General features: G+C 39.7%; 2 protein-coding genes across 2 annotated transcripts in view; both read right to left on the reverse strand.

Moving 5' to 3' along the window:
- The window catches only part of ankmy1 (ankyrin repeat and MYND domain containing 1), a 7041-nt gene extending 2607 nt beyond the window's left edge, over positions 1–4434 (reverse strand). The window contains exons 1-14 of the mRNA XM_035653582.1: positions 4216–4434; positions 3818–3964; positions 3540–3734; positions 3193–3237; positions 2880–3118; positions 2517–2733; positions 2150–2311; positions 1972–2045; positions 1331–1847; positions 1055–1239; positions 784–955; positions 432–572; positions 237–344; positions 17–124 (exon numbers count right to left, since the gene is read on the reverse strand). Of these exons, the coding sequence (XP_035509475.1) occupies positions 17–124; positions 237–344; positions 432–572; positions 784–955; positions 1055–1239; positions 1331–1847; positions 1972–2045; positions 2150–2311; positions 2517–2733; positions 2880–3118; positions 3193–3237; positions 3540–3734; positions 3818–3964; positions 4216–4434 (2529 nt within the window). The remainder of the gene's footprint in view (positions 1–16; positions 125–236; positions 345–431; positions 573–783; positions 956–1054; positions 1240–1330; positions 1848–1971; positions 2046–2149; positions 2312–2516; positions 2734–2879; positions 3119–3192; positions 3238–3539; positions 3735–3817; positions 3965–4215) is intronic.
- Positions 4435–6943: 2509 nt separating this feature from the next.
- Positions 6944–16299, reverse strand: part of stxbp3 (syntaxin binding protein 3) — a 10001-nt gene continuing 645 nt past the window's right edge. The window contains exons 2-19 of the mRNA XM_035653822.1: positions 15352–15401; positions 15149–15230; positions 14958–15034; positions 14762–14834; positions 14532–14632; positions 13927–14072; positions 13313–13406; positions 12890–13014; positions 12633–12731; positions 12487–12544; positions 12317–12382; positions 11800–11880; positions 11453–11588; positions 10940–11046; positions 10689–10787; positions 8719–8804; positions 8064–8212; positions 6944–7647 (exon numbers count right to left, since the gene is read on the reverse strand). Of these exons, the coding sequence (XP_035509715.1) occupies positions 7544–7647; positions 8064–8212; positions 8719–8804; positions 10689–10787; positions 10940–11046; positions 11453–11588; positions 11800–11880; positions 12317–12382; positions 12487–12544; positions 12633–12731; positions 12890–13014; positions 13313–13406; positions 13927–14072; positions 14532–14632; positions 14762–14834; positions 14958–15034; positions 15149–15230; positions 15352–15401 (1733 nt within the window). The 3' untranslated portion in view covers positions 6944–7543. The remainder of the gene's footprint in view (positions 7648–8063; positions 8213–8718; positions 8805–10688; positions 10788–10939; positions 11047–11452; positions 11589–11799; positions 11881–12316; positions 12383–12486; positions 12545–12632; positions 12732–12889; positions 13015–13312; positions 13407–13926; positions 14073–14531; positions 14633–14761; positions 14835–14957; positions 15035–15148; positions 15231–15351; positions 15402–16299) is intronic.

A 16299-nucleotide genomic window follows, 5' to 3' on the forward strand; every position in this document is an offset into this window, starting at 1 on the left:
GGGGGGGGGGGGTTACCAGGTCATTCCCAGCCGCTATAGCGAGGGAAAGAGGCGAGTGTCCACTCCAGAGGAGGTCTGTGCTGGCTCTGTGGGAGAGCAGGAGGGCTACCACCTTACTGGCATTCTGCAACAAACACGTAAGTCATTTAAATGGACAACACTTGTGAAGTGACGTGACGTGACTTTTTGTGAAGGTTTCATCAGTGGTGCTGTGTACAGGTACAATATGTACTGACCCGGTAGTCACTGTCTCTCTGGCAGGCCACGTGCAGAGCTGTTTGGCCTCCTTCTTTGAGATGCGGGATCTTACTGGTGCTCAGTGATTCCTGGGTCTTCATGAAAATCTGTGAAAAAAAAAATACTCTGACTAAAAATCTTTTCTTACAATTAGTAGTAATTTTTTATTGGAAAAGCTTAAAGGATAGACACACCTTATCTGGTTCATAGATCTCGTCCTGGTCGCATGCCTGTGCGTCTGGGTCAGTGAGCGCGTGGAGCAGCAACTCTGTGATTCTGGGACCGGATGGACCGGGCAGCGCTGCAGCTACATGCAGGGGATACAGACCCTTCCTCTACAAAAAGGATGAGAGGTTGAGAGCAATTCTATAGTTTCTGGAAATTAAGAATGAAGGGTTATGAGAAGGAAATATGGGTGTAATATAGATGCTCTCATTTTTTGTTTTCCGTGTGTTTGAGTTGAGTTTTGAGACATTAAATAAATTCTGATAACACTAACCAAAAAAAAAAAATCCTTCCATATTAAAGTAAAACATATTTTCTTGCCTCAGGTGGAAGGGGAATGTCAGTGCGAGCTCCACACAGCAGCAGCCTCCTGACGGCCTCAGTGTCAGCCGCCATGATGGCTAAAAAGAGAACTGGCATGGGGACCCTGGATATGTTGGGGTCGGCTCCCCGCTCCAATAACAACTTCAGGGTGCTCAAACGAATACGGTGTCTGGTCAGAGAGGCACACAACACATCGGATTAGTACATAGATACACAAATATTACCAGAGCAGAACAATCAGCGCAGGAAAAGAGAGGACAGAACTGACTCAGTCTTCATGGCAGCCATTTTGCGTACAGTCTCCTGTGTGTCGGAGCGCTGAGGAAACCCCGTGCGACTCAACGCTTCCGCTGAGCGATGCATCGCTTCCTCTGTGACCTGGATCTTGTAGCTGCTGACCGAGCAGGCAGAGTCAAAGGTTGGTTTTTGGGTCAGTTTTTTGTCTTTGACCTGCTGCAGACAGAGAGTTGAGTGGACAACGGTGAGTTCAAACAAGTACCAACTTATCAAACCAATTATAGGACGGGATCTCTGCGCTTTATACCTGAGCTCTTCCTGGTGCTTTAGCTCGACACTCCTTCCACTGCACGCTGCCCAGCGCGATGTGGCCGTCTAACACCTGAATGGAGCGCTCCACACCAGGCACGCCCTCACTTCCTCTCTCGTCTCTCTCCTTCACATCCTCCTCATGAAGATTCCTTACTCTCTTCTCCACATCCTCCTCAACCTCCTTCCTCACTTCCATATTCTCTTTGCTTGACTCCATTTCTCTCCTCTCACCAAGCACATTATCGTCCTCTTTCGTTTCCTTCCCTTTTACCTCACTTTCTTCATTTTCCCATGTTTGATCACATCGGCTCTCTATCTCTCTTTCTTCCCTCCTGCTCCTTTCTTCCTGTCCCTCTCTCTCTGTCTCTTTTCCCTCCGCCTCGTCTAGGTGTTCAGTGTCTGCAGGGGTCTCGGGCTCATTCAGGTCAGGCCAGCGCTCAGCGATGAGCTCACCGTCATTGGACACTTCACTGCTGTGATGGGAGAAGTGCTCGTTTGGCTCTCCTGCTGTCCTACAATATACAACAACAAATAAAGTCAAATTAATTCATTAGCTTGTTTTAGAGAGAACAAAGAGATGACTGGTTGGTCAGGCTGCTCAGGGTTGTGTTAGCGGTCTGTGGTCTGTTGTTAAACCTGGGTGTGTCTGTAGTGAAGTCCACTTGGCTGATCTGAGGACTGTTCCCATTTGTAGATGGAGACCTCAAGACCTGATGACACATTACAGGACAAGTTGTTTTTCATTTGTCTGTAGAGCTATAATGTAGAGGTGATGAGGGAACATAGATACAAACTACATTAGTTAGAATCCTACTTGAGTTTTGGCGGGCGGTTCGGTGAAAGTGGGGTGCAGAGACTGAAAAGGGTAGTAGAGGACATGACACACAGCCAGAGCAGACATGCCTTCACAGTTCGTCTTGTCAATATCAGCACCCATATCCAACAACAGCTGGATCACATCATTATGGCAGTTTACCTGACAGGTACAAGAAACAAAACAACCGTCAGAGAGACAAACGTGAGTCTAAAAACAGAATAAACCTAAGAATCTTTTATTTCTATTTATTTTGTTGTATTTTTTGGTTGTAATTGTTGAATATCTGACTATAGTGCACGTTTTCGAAACCTAAAACAACTGAATCAATAAACAATGGGCAAAAAAAAAAAAATGAATGTGTTACTGTGGCAGCAATCAGTGCAGTGTGTCCCTTTGAGTCTGCTACATCAGGGTGGACCAAACCGGTCTGGAGGATCTGTGACACGGCCTGCAGTTCCCCTCGGGTGGCGTGCTGGATCAACGACTCTGAACTGACTTCCAAAGGCCCTTTAGGACCAAAACGTTCCCTGTTCAGAGACAGAACAGCTGCCACATCCCAGCCCACACTGTCAGCCTGCAGTCTGAGACACACAAACACATAAAATACAATAAAACAGGATACAAATACATTATTTCAGCCTGTGTATGATGCGTATGTCCTTTTATTTAACTAAATAACTGGTGCCAGTACAATGTGTTTTGGTACCAATCCTAAATCCTGTCTGACCTGTGTTTGTGTATGTGAGCCTGCATGCGGGCCCGTAAGGGGAGCGTGGAGAGTGGGTCTCGCTCATAGCCTCGGTGCTGATGATGGTCCGGCTCCCACAGCTCGCCGTAGAAGCGCTGATCCAACTCTCTTCTTCGGCCAGGGGGCAGCGGCAAGTGCTCGCCATCTGTTGAGTAACTCTCAATGCCGATGGGAAGGATACAATTCTCATCTGACAGCGGATCTCTGTCCGTCTCCGCCTGAAGAGGATGGGGAATTAACGGATCTGTGTTGAGTTAAACGCTTATGTACTTACTCATTAGCAGTACTTTACCTTAGAGTCTGTTCTGGTTTCTGTCTGTAGACCAACGATGGGAAGCTGGTAAGGAGAAGAAGGGTGCAGATACATATTTTAGTGACATAAACTGGTGCAAAAAAAGTATTTTAAGATTTAGATTCTATATAGTACAATGTTTCTGCTTATACGGTTAAATGTTACAATAATTCAGTGTTTTATAAAGATTATTCGGGGCAGTACTGTTAGGAGGTTTTACATATTCTTGGCTGGTTCAAACATTTTCATACTGGGATCCAAACAAGTATAAAATATGAACATTTCAACCAAATATATGTTTGAAAATGAAGCCTGGCATAGTGAGTGAGACACTGGGGAGCATGTACCTGAGTCAGGGGCTCTGTGGTGGCAGCTGGGTCCATGTAGGCGGCATATTCAGGAAACTTCTTCAGGCTGAAGCCGTCTTCTACAGAGGCACAGAGCTTCAGCAGACGCTCTCCGAGCCACAGACCCGCATCCTCACGCCCATCCAGATAACTAACCACGCCTGGACCAAACCTCTGGTCAGCACGGTACAAACCCTGAGGGGAGAGGTGAAAGTTCATTGATATTTAATGATATTTGTAGATGAGAAAACATATTAATGTGCATCCACCCGGTTTACCTGAAAGGTGGCTCCGTCGGGGAACAGTTGTTGTCCGTATCCTTCCTTTCTGTTGAGATAGAACTTGCCAATGAACTTGTGGCCCGTGGGCCAGCAGTACAGTCCTTCTCCATGCCTGTAGTCTTTGTAGAAAGAGCCCTCATAGCACTACACAAAGGGGCAGACAGGGAAATATAATTGTGACTTGCTTTTAGAAAACTGATAGGAGACAATATAAAAAAAAACATGTTTTATGTAAGAACTTTCCACCAGGGTTGTTCTGTTTCTACCATAACAGAACAACCTCACTGTTACAGTCTGTTTTTATTAAAATGAACCCTTAACTTAAACTATAATAATAAAAAAAAAAAGGCTATAAGTTACCATAAAGTGCCTGCTTCGTGTTAATTTCACATTACCTCTCCGTTACTCCACGTGTATTTTCCTGTGCCGTGTTTGAATCCGTTCACAAACTCTCCCTCATACCTGGACCCGTCGGACCACTCCTGGACACCGGGGCCTCGCCGCCTCTCCTGGCCGCCCGGAGCTCCTCTGGGCCGGTCGCTCTGTGCCCCTTCCCCCGGCTCCGCACCCCCTCCCCCCGGGTCCACCGCAACACATTTGCAGGTCGACGGCATTTTAAATGGCGCGTATCCTTTCGTGAAATGATTCACCTGCATCCATTTAAGTTAGTTCAGAGTTAAACTCGTGTAAATTAAACACTACATGTATTTTAAAGGAGAAAACTTCAGCTGTCAGAAGTCAGATTTAAGGTTTGGCTGCCGTGTAAACGCCGGTTGCCATGACGATGTTGTCACACGCATGCGCAGACGACAAGACAAATGTAAACACTCTTTTAGTTTAGCTTAATTATTAAAGCTTAAGTTTGTCTAATATCCCTTAAACTGCACACATTTCTCAGTTATTAATCGTTCATTAAACATTTTTAAGTAAGGACTTATATCGTGGACCCATGGGGAATTTATTCATGGGTTGATTTGTGGAGTATTTAAGGTTTTTAATACCCTTTTGTTCATGATTTTGGGTTAAATATATCCAACGTCCTTCAAATCACCTGTGCTTAGTTACCATCAATTTTTAATTTGATTCAATTTACTTATTAAATTATTAAAGCTATTCAATTAGCCTACTTTTTTTTTCCTCCTAAGAAATTAGGGGTTTTGAGATAGCTGCCTTGCCATTGACTTTATATACATTAGGAATTCAGCCTTCACTAATGAACACAATTTTGTTTCGACAAATAGAACCAAATTTGTTAATAAAATCACAGACACGAATTAATTATATGCAATATGTGTTTATTTGGGGATGTCTGACAGAAACAATGAAGCCCCCCTCTCACAGAGTGAAGGAAGAGTTAGATAATTAAATATATATATTGTAGCGGAAAAATAAAATGAAAGTAGGTCATTGTCAGAGAGCAGGGTTATCCTTGTTAAGTGTAAGTGTTCCTGTATAGAGAGTCAGTGAAGCAGGACGACCCTGTGAGTGTGCTCATATGTCACCTGACACTTTTTCCTGTTACTGACACAGCAAAAGATGTTTTCAGCCAGACCGCTGGTGGAGGATGACATCACATTTATCAATACAGCCTTTTTAAAACTGTATTAAGCACTAATTATAACCCTAACCCTCCAATATGTCCTTATTCAGATCATTTCTGTTCAAGTGGTCAAGAAGTTGAAACTCAACATACATTAGTGAGGCTGTACACATTGAATTCAACTGAATGTTCCTGTTTGGGATACCTGGATTTTTTTATTTTACAAGTAGTAATACATTTGTTATTACTCTTAAATTCATCGAAAGTCTGAAATGATGCTTATGCATTAAGCATTAAGCGTCTACTGTTGGCATACTGTTAATTGTACTCTCAGAGCCTAGTTAAAAAAATGTTTGGTTATACTGACTCTGTTCAAGCATTTCCACCAATTTCATGTGCAGGTTAAACCAGCCAAGACCAGGCAATAAAACATAATGATTGGTTCTCAATTGGCTTATTTGGTTAAATAAAAAGTTAAATAAAATAATAAGAATAAAATCTGTATTCAAACTTTGCTTATAAAAATCATTGTTGTACACGACAACGTGATTCCGATTTAAAGCTCACGGTAAAAAAGCCGCCCTGTTCTCTAGTTTAATCACATCTGATATGATCTCCTTCCCACAAACACGATACCCTCACAAGTATCATGATTGTGTTTTTAAGAATCACATATCAGATCATGATTTGTGTCCTGCCCTCTGGCTCTACCATAAACACAAACATAAAAGACTTTTGTTTTGCTGATTTTAGTGCCAAGATATTCCCAATTTATCAAACTATAACAACATTGTCACCTTCGATAAATAACATATCTCTGCTTTTAATCTATTAAACAGATGATTAGTTGTGATTCATTTATCCTTAAAGTTTTACTTGATTTGGTCTTGTAATACCTCCTTTAGCACGACCAAGCATGGGAGATTTGAGATAAAGGGTTTTTGAAGACCGGCTTTATGAAATTAAGCCTTTTATTCATTGCTCATCTTTCGTTTGCTACTATTCAGTTACACTGTAAATTTAGTAAAAACTTCCTCTATTCATTTTCTATAAATTTAATCTACTGTATAAGGTTTGTTCCATTAACTTACAGTACAAAGCGAAGACTCAACACCCCTCTCGTGTTTTCTCTATTCAGAAAACACAGGAAATATCGCCACTTTTCTGTATTGTATACAGTATTGAACATGTAGTTAACAATCTCAATGGCGTGCAACTAAAACATAATGCCTAAAGTGGGGCAGATTTGATCTATAACATTACAGTAGCTTCATTATATGTTCACCTATTCACCTATTGTGTGTTCAGGAGTTATGAGCGCAGTGCTCATTGGATATCCATTGTGATGGATATCAAGTTACAGCATTTTTGATGGACTTGGGTGATAGGGTAAGTGCCATCACTTATTCAGCAAACAATTCACCCTACGCAAACATATTGCAACAGCTTTCCTGGGCTCATGAAGTTGTGTATCTAGTATGATTTAATTTAGTTAAGTTCACCCTGCTCATCCAGGTACTTTGCTTTATTTACTTAATTCTCATAGTATTGATATTCTGTAACTTCATCCCAGTTCACAACAATTTGAACCACTTCATTCATTTATTAGTCAGTTGTTCAGTTCAAGAGAGACGTCAACACTAAGTTAAAAACACTCTTCAAAATTACATTAAAGTGTTCATTAACAACGGTGACAAAAAAGTCAGAATGACACAGCAGGGACTCAGTGCTTACATACAGTATATACATTAGCTTTCCACCATCATGTCTCTGAGAGTGTCTCAGAGGTCTTTCAACATGTAACATAACAACCAATCATTTCTTTTATGGACAAAGGCAAACACAGATAGGCAGATTAGAGAATTTTTACATAAAATGCTCATAGCAGAATGAAGTCAATTCACTTTTAATATGACCTATATTGTCAAATGACAATTGTTAATTGCCATAAGCAGGCCATATTCTTAGCTTTTCTTCAAGAAGAAAATCTGCCTCATGAAAGGACCAAGTTAAAAGAGAATTCACCCTCATACCTACTGTTAATGTGCACCAGGTTTGAAAAGAGTATTAAAACATAAAGATAAGTATAAGGTAGATTCCCTTCAGTTTTCCATTTACGAAATTGAGTTTGAGTGCACTATGCTGAGTAATTTGGGGAGGTGTTAGTTGGAGGGTTCGGCTTCTCAGGCGTTGCTCCTTTCGTCTATTGTGAAAATCTCCACGGGGCGTTTGCTCAGAGCCTTGATGTCATCCAGGAGACTGGTCGGGGTCAAAATGTGAGAAGATCCTAGAATCAAAGTATACATAACCATTAGCTCCCAAATTAGAGCATAAAACTTAGTGTATATATTTTTATTATATGTCTCTGAGACCATTCTTTCTCTACTCTTTGCACTACATTTTCCTATGGGGGATCAATAAAGGAACACTTTATCTAAAACGGAAGGTGGCAGTGAGTTTACAATCCAGACCAAAACCAAGAATAAAGTTTATAAAACTGGACCAAACCCACCTTTAGTTAATCTGAATGGCCGTAATTTAAAGTTACCAACTGGCTTTAATAGGAACCACAGAAATATTTCTTGCATTGTTAGTGAGTACAAACTCCTCAGGATATTTATGGTGAAGTCAAAGTGCTGTTTGATAAAATATTTTATATACTAGAGTAACGGGTAGATTAGACCGTTATCTGCGTGATCTCACCTATGATGACCTCGCAGGATTTTACTGCCTGGGTGACCTCGTAGGCAGAGCGCATTTCAGAGAAGCAGATTCCTCCTAGAACAAAGATGATGAGGCGTGAGCCAGTCCGGCGTTCGTCCTGAGCACTGCCCTTGTGCTTCTGTCGGGCACTGTGGAGCAGACGATGGACAACATAAATAAAACTTAAAAGAAAAAATTGTAGAAAGAAACAGCAAAACCAACGTCCTGGTAGGGAGAGTGTGAGGAATAGATACTAAAGATAGATGCAAAAACAGACTCACATCATTCACATTATTAAACTCAGTGACAGTCAAACTTAAAACAATCCCCTAAGAAACAGACTCAGATCAAAAAGCTGGAGCTGAAGGTAGTAACAGAAACGATCACTGGAGGGCGCCGTTTTATCACCCTCTGTCTGTATTTGTCTGTAAAAGCAAATATGAACTTTCTGTCTTAGGATTGTTTTTCCTTCAGATGAAAATGAAAAGACAACTGACTTTTGAGTAACTGGCAGCAAAGAGAAACACTGATATTTGTAAGTAGCCAGGAGCTTTTGACATGAAGCCATTTCAGATCATCTCTAGCAGAATGTATAATTATTTCCAGAAACTACTGACTCAGTTGCAGTGTGATGATTCATGAAAACCGACTGTACCTAACAGCCCCGGAGCCATTCCAGGCAGCAGGACACTCAGACTGGTGCGGCCATTCTTTGGTGTCCAGTTTGTTCTCTACGGCATCCTGAAAGTAAAGTTAGCTGTCATTTGTACAATTAAAATCTCTTTGGGCATCCAATATTATAGATCTGAGACTTCTGCTTGTTCTTAATGTGAGGTATCCTACTTACATTTATATGCACATAAATCTAGAATCTCTAAGCTGAATTGACAGTTTTGGAGTTCAGTACTAATGTTATGAGAGGGTTAGCCCTGAAATGATCAGAGATGAGCAAATAGTTCCATCTGATCAACACTTAATACCAGGTTTCAAACATGGGTTTTGATTTTAGGTGGTGGTGCTACCCTTGTCTTTACATTTGGATAACAAGTTTGACTTTAATGACTTGTAATAAAACATGCAGTCTGCGACAATACAATCCCTCTGTGACCAAGAACCAAACTCCAAAAGTATCCAATGTGTAAATCTTGAACTATGGAGAAAGGACATAACTACAATATACATCAAGGGATCTCAAAGCACAGCTTAAAATAAAGAAAAAGCACTTCTCAGTCTCAGACTTTATATTATATTATATATATATATATATATATATATATATAAATAAAATATTAGTTGTGGTTCTAAATTGATACACAGACGTACACAGATTTGTTAAAAGAAGCAAATTGAAACTGATTTCAACCAGACTTTATGCTGCCACACATCAAAAACTATTGTTTCCTGCTGTAAGAGCAAGCTGTTCACTGTTTACAGGAAACCAGGTGGTCAGGTGGGGAAGACTGAAAGGGCTTTTCAGGTGTGACAGGAAAGGGAAGTTAAAATGAAGAAAAGACACAAAAGAACTTATTATGTTACACATCAACCTGATTTTTAACATTAAAATTACACTACATACAAATTCTATTAGCAAAAGAAAATGCATGTAAAAAGACAAGGGGAATATTCTTTGTGGCTATGAGTTTCCTCTTGCAGACATCATTTGATACCAACATGTGGAATTTCTGCTCTGTGGAATTACAGAACTGAGAATCATACATCAGGTTATGTTTTAGAAATAAGCTTGCTTCATGACCAAAGGGCAGTGGAGTAACTCTGCCTCTTAGTTCCCTATTCATTTCTGAGAATTTGACTCAACAGCAGAGTTTTAAATGAAACAGCCTCAGAGAGGATTTATTACAGCTCAACTTACCAGACTCAAAACAAACAGCCACAAGCAAACTTATTCACAAAACAGAGTGAAAGGGTAAATTAGAGTAGTGTGTGTACAATATGTCTCATTTTATAGCACAAACTTTAACAAGGCAGCAGGAGACGCTCACATCCTGCCTCTGTTTCAACACAAAACATAATCTCAACAATAACCTCTTATATCGAACGCTTTTAAAATACAAAAAAAGCATTTGAGGATCAGAACAGAAGGATGTTGCCGAAACAGAAGGATCATCCCCAGGGATCAAAACACAACTGGTGCATTATTGTGCCTTAAAGATGATGTCTTTCACAAACGGATAAAGCAGTACAAAACGACACGAACATATATACAACACTGCCTATCAGATGACCTGAATCTGATAAGCTCCTTTTGTGGTGCTTTTACAGTTCTGCACATCATTTTTCTCATGGATGCCATTCAGAAAGGGGACTGGGGTTGTACAGTGACCCAGATCGAGCTACATGTTGAGATTTGTGAGACACAGCTTACATTAATGCCAGAACTTTTTTTCTTTTACCTTCCCATCCTAAGTCCTATCTACAACCCACTTTAAATTCTCTGGAGTTATGCTATATAATTTATTTTGGTAGCCATAGTTTATAAACTTCCTGTTTACCAAATTAATAAAAATCCAGTCAGAAAGAGTTTTCAAAGAACTGCAATCAAATTTGATAAAATAAAGTCTCTACTTATGAACACATTATACCATATGGTAATCTCCTCTCACTGACCTCCATCACGTCTTTTATGACAGGAGTCCATCTGGAAAGATTGTACGTCTGCTCCTGGGAACGATCCCGTCTGGATGGTTTGCGAGAGAAGAAACTAGGCTAGAAACAAAGAGTACAAGAGACAGTTAGCAGGATTCAGTTGAGACTGAATGACAGAACTGAATGGACAAACAAATACAAAGTGAAACATGGTGAAAACCATAGTTAAATCAATCAAATCAATTTTTTTCCTTTTTCTCTTCTTCACATACCGACGTGATGATAGGCACTCCCAGTTCTTTCCAGTTCAGGATATACTCTCGTTCTTCCTCAATCTTTACATGCTGGATAAGTTTGCTTAAGTTCTCGTCTGTTGTTCCTGTTTACAGCCACCAAATAAAAACAAACAAATCAGTGTGAAAATGTAATGTGATGATAGTTTTACGGTCTTTTTTGGAGGAAATGATTAATTATTACTCTTAACTGGAATATCCACATCCCTGGAATCACCACAGTATTCACAAATATATGTTATATTCTTCTGATGTGGTCTATTAAATAAAATTAAATCAACAAATGGGACTAGTAATCACCTAAGAACTTCTTTTTGGAAAGACAAGCAGTCACATCTAACTGATTCTCATTGCCTTACACTGTTCTTTAAAGGTCTCTTGGTCAGTCTGAGAGGATACTGTTTATGGCGACACAGCAAGATACTACTTTACAGAACGCTTATGGACAGACAGTAAAAGGAGACCAGTCTGCTGTAGGAGAAGAGCGTGTACCACTGAGGCTGAAGATGTAGAGCAGCACAGCTCTGATCTTGTCGTGGGTGCTGTATGGGTGGAGCAGCACAGGCAGAAGAGTCCTCATGGGATCCTTCACCTTCACCCCTTCCACGTCTGACCCCACTGCAAGGTCCTACACAGAGACAAACAACATTTATTTTAATACTTGCTTAAGGCTCCACATCTTTCACATGTGGAAGCTGACCTTCACAACTAACTCATAGGATCAGTGACACTTCATAACCTGTCAAATGTTATCTCTACTCACTTAACCACCGCCCACGCACTGGCTTGTTGAAACAGGGTTGTGTGTAAAAATGTTTGGCAAAAGAAAACAAACGAACCTGTTCAGCTTTGCAGAGTTTCTCCACGTTGTTTGAGTAATGTTGCATGCAGTCCTCGGCCAACTGCAGGTGAACAGTTTTCTAGAATTCCGACAGAGAGAACAGTTAAAAGTTAAAAGAGGTAAAGATAATGTAATTATTGTTTCAAAAATGATTTCCTTTAATTATAATGACAAAGATATTAATCATAGAGGCAGCAAATTATGCCTTTCCATTCTGTTTTTCTGCTAAAAACATGTTGAAGTCAACCACATAAGATACCCGGCTTTGGAGGCACCACACCCAAACAGTACATAATTATCACATATGTCTATAATTACTGGTAGGAACTAGGAAGCAAATAATATGAGTGTTACATTTGTCCTCAGACCAGTGTCAGATCCCAAACGTTGCCCCTAAAATGGCCCATTTGAACAAATTATGCTGAAAACCTCAACCTTAAGTTAAATAGATAACATTATGGTAAAGACAAACAGTTTACAGGCCAAATCTAGATCATTATACCGTTACTGCATACCTCGGTTATCTGTTTACGGAATGAGGGCATCTTCTTCATCATTTGGGCCAAATTGGTAATTGTGATCTGGAAAAAATTTTTTATTACATGTTTGCTCAAGTTAAACATTTTAAGTATGAAAATACACAGCTCAATAATGAAGCACATTGGAAGAAACCACAGCATGATACCTTGCCATCTGGCTGCTTCTTGCTAGCAGATATTTCCTTTACCATCTTAGGGATTTGTCTAATGCAAGAAAGAAATGGGGTTAGGGTTGGGGTGATGAGGAGGAGAAAAATGGGACACCTCCATCCTTCAGATCTTGCGCACTTACTCTGAGACTTCAGCGATGTGCTTGTGCCTCAGTCTAACCCAGAGCATGTCCTCCTCATTCAGCACGGCCTGCTTCTCTGAGCCATCTTTAGATTTATACCTGGCCACAAAAATAACAACGAGATGATTAGGTTCAGCTATTAATGTATTGTCTACATTAAAAAAATAGCAATATGAACATTGCGCTATGTTGCAGAAAGGATATTATGTATGTGTGAAATGAAGAGAGTGAGATACAGTAAGAAAAGCTTGGATTACTTGTAGGTGTCGTTCTGGATATTGATGAGGTCGTAAGCCATGGCCTGATAGGTCAGCTCATGCAGGATGGGGCTGACAGGGTCAAAACCTCTCTCCACTATCAGCAGCTGGGCCTGGGTCTTTCCCTTGTGATAGGAAGGAAATATACAGAAAAAAACATTTAATATAACACCTTATTCTTAATATAGTGGTTGCTCTTCGACGGTATAAGGCCTCTTTTGTGATACTGCTTAGTTTCTACAGAGCAGCAACTACTGCAAACAGTTTCTGGTGAAGAGTAACAATAAATCAACCTGCTTGAGGCTTTTACATGATGCCTCATATTGAGCAGGCAGTGGAAAATAATACTGTGTTTCCCGGATTCCTCCCTGGGCGAAGATCTTGTGTATTCTGTCAACATTCTTTGTTCAGCAGGTGTCTCACCTTTTTCTTGCTGCTGTCATCCAGCTCGTAGTGTCTGACCAGCTTGGTGTCCACCAGCTCTGCAAGGATCTTGGCGTTCTCCATGTTGCTGTCTCTAGATGTGATATAAATTGTTCTCCATGAGTTATCACAATCGTGTTAATACATATCGCACATGTACTGGTTTAACTCATTTGTAGAAAATGTCCTTTAAATCACCCCAGTTGAGTGTTTCTGACAAACCTTCAGGACATTTTTTGGAAGGGTGGCTGTTTGTTTTTGTTATATATTTTTGTGTTGCTGTTTTGTTGTCCATTTGTCAGTTTTGTTTGTTGCACATGTGTTAAGTGTACATGTTGTATTTATAATGTGGGGAAATAGTAAATAAATAATATATAATGCTCAAAAATAAAGCTACACACTGCTTGTTTGGATTCATATTTAAATGTTAGGTTGTGCTACGCTACGGCAAAGTGAGGTGACACTTATAACTTTATTTCTGCCTCATTTATTTGCAGCCACAGTCAGGTAACGTGTTCTATGGTCTCTGTTCGAGCTTTTCTCGTAAAAGGTTTCACTCTGCTTGGGGGCTGAGGTGCGTTGTAAGCTGAGAAACTAAAACTGCTCTGGCTTACTTCTTGTATCTGACCCCTGGATACTCATCCAATGTGGCACATAGCGTGACAAGCTGGTCTGCGAGTGTCTCAAGTGTCTTCTTTTTGTCCTGACTGTTGGGACTGTAGATGCTTTGGAAAGCCCCCGGATTATCAAAAGTGAACACCTGAAAAACATTCAGCACACCAGTGTAAAGAAAACTTTCATTTAAAGTGAACAATGCATGTAATCATATAATAAAGAAACATGTGGGTTGTTTTAAGCCTCTAAGGAATGTTCCTGTTCCACAACTGAAAGCCTGAAATTATTATTAACAAAAATAAACAAGACTTCATTAACTTTGTAAAACTCACAAAACTACTAAGAATGTTAAGACCTTTTTTTTTTTTTTTTTAAAAGAGAGGGAACAACTTCCCAAGACACTCAGATAATGCAACGTTTGTAAAATTATTACATCATAGCTTAAAGCAGCCGACACCCAGATGAACTCAAAACACTGCGAATCTCTTCAGTAGCAACCTGACACTGAACACAACAAGTTTTCCTCGTTAGCAAGTAAGAGTCTGGATAAAAAGAGGAAATGGAGCATTACAAAAGAACCTAAAAGCACTCTGCAACCACTTACTTGTGCCTCTTGTGGCATGAAGCACATGTTTATCTCCTTACAGACTCGGATGTACTTTGCACAGTACAGCTTCATATTGTTGAACAGGTCGTCTGGACAGTCTGTGGGATGGAAAAGCTTTTAGTTTACATGTTACATGTTAGATAATATGTTTTTTTTTTTTTTAAAAGAGCATTTTGATCATATTGGATAAAAGTCAGTTGTAGTAGAATAAAGTAGTGATTACTTACAGTCAGTGAAATAAACATATGCTGCTTTATATTTGGGTTTGGTCTTGAAGTCAGCAATAAAGGCATCCACACACTATGAAATGAAATTAAATTTCAGATATAACAACAGAGTGATCAGACTGAAACTAAAAATAAAAACTCATTTTGCAGAAATGAAAACCTCCAATTATTACGACTACAGGGTTATTGTTCACACCTTAGCGGTTGGTGACATGAAGTAGATTGCTTTCATTTCTGGAACAGGCTCTCTGCTTTTGAACAGGTCCTCCACGACTAAAGAAACAAAACATTTATTATAACAAGGTAGCTACAGACATCCACATACACACTTCAGTTTGTTCAGTAAAAAGTATTATAAGTAAAAAGAAGGTTTCACTGTTAGCCTACTTGTTATTTTCTCTGACATCAGGTCGGACATTTTGCAGCATGATGAGAGGAGCTTGGTGGTGAAGGCGTCCAGAATCAATATCTGTGAAGATCATTATGTATCACACTTTAATAGGTTTCTAGGTTGCCAAAATAAGAAATCACAATTCTAAGGCAATAAATCAAATAAAAGTTGGATGTGCAATGTCAAGCTGTTTCCTTACCTTCCATACTTCAGATTTTCTGCAGTCTGCAATGATTGTGTCTTTTATTCCTGTAAGACACAGAAAAGTTACTGTAAGTTGTTGTGTTTCATATCATTTTGAGGGTCTGCAGATTTGTAATAGGCATTTATTATCATTTCTGGTATTTTACCCACTAAATAATCACTGAAAAAATGTCAGTTCACAGCCGCTTTCATTAATGGTAGTGAATTAGCTATTAGACTTGACATGCCAACTGTATTATTATGAAATAAAATAAAGAGTGTGAAAATCAGGGCGGGTGTCGGCCTCTTATCCTATTAGGTACACAGGACTGAAACTGATACCGTCTAATACAACCAGTTACCCTGCAACATATCGTCAGACATCCTCAGACTGAATCTGCTTTTAGCTAATAAAGCCTAATAACTGGAAAATTAAGTGTAACTGAAGATCTCTGTGCTGTTCACAGTAAACAACTCTCAGTCTTGAAATTGTTGTGGTTTTCACATTACATGACTGATCAGCAACAGGCGGTGACACAGAAGGAGTCTGACCAGGAGTGATTCACAACACCATTAATAACAAGCACATCAGGTTTAATTAGTACTTTAAACACAGGCACACACAAGGGCAACCATTCACAGCATACTGCCATTATAAACTGTAAAATAAGCTGATAATTAACCTGATCAGTCACTCAGTAATCGATACACACATTATTAAAACTATTAATTCAAACTAATAACTAACAGCAGTTAATGTCAGACAACAATATTATACTTTAAAATCTACCTAGTGTTTTTCAAGCAGTTTGAATTAAACTAGGTTAAAAGCTCCCAGCGCCAAACTCCCTTTACGGAATATTACATTTTAACTATTCCTACATGTCCGTCGAAAAACGTGACTCTAGAAACACAAGTTTAAGGGCACAATTTGACGACAGTCTTCTTGACAATTCGGCATCAA

The sequence above is a fragment of the Morone saxatilis genome, unplaced genomic scaffold, assembly GCF_004916995.1.
Source record: "Morone saxatilis isolate NCDOM2014 unplaced genomic scaffold, NCSU_SB_2.0 Contig12, whole genome shotgun sequence".
NCBI classification, from domain to species: Eukaryota; Metazoa; Chordata; class Actinopteri; family Moronidae; genus Morone; species Morone saxatilis.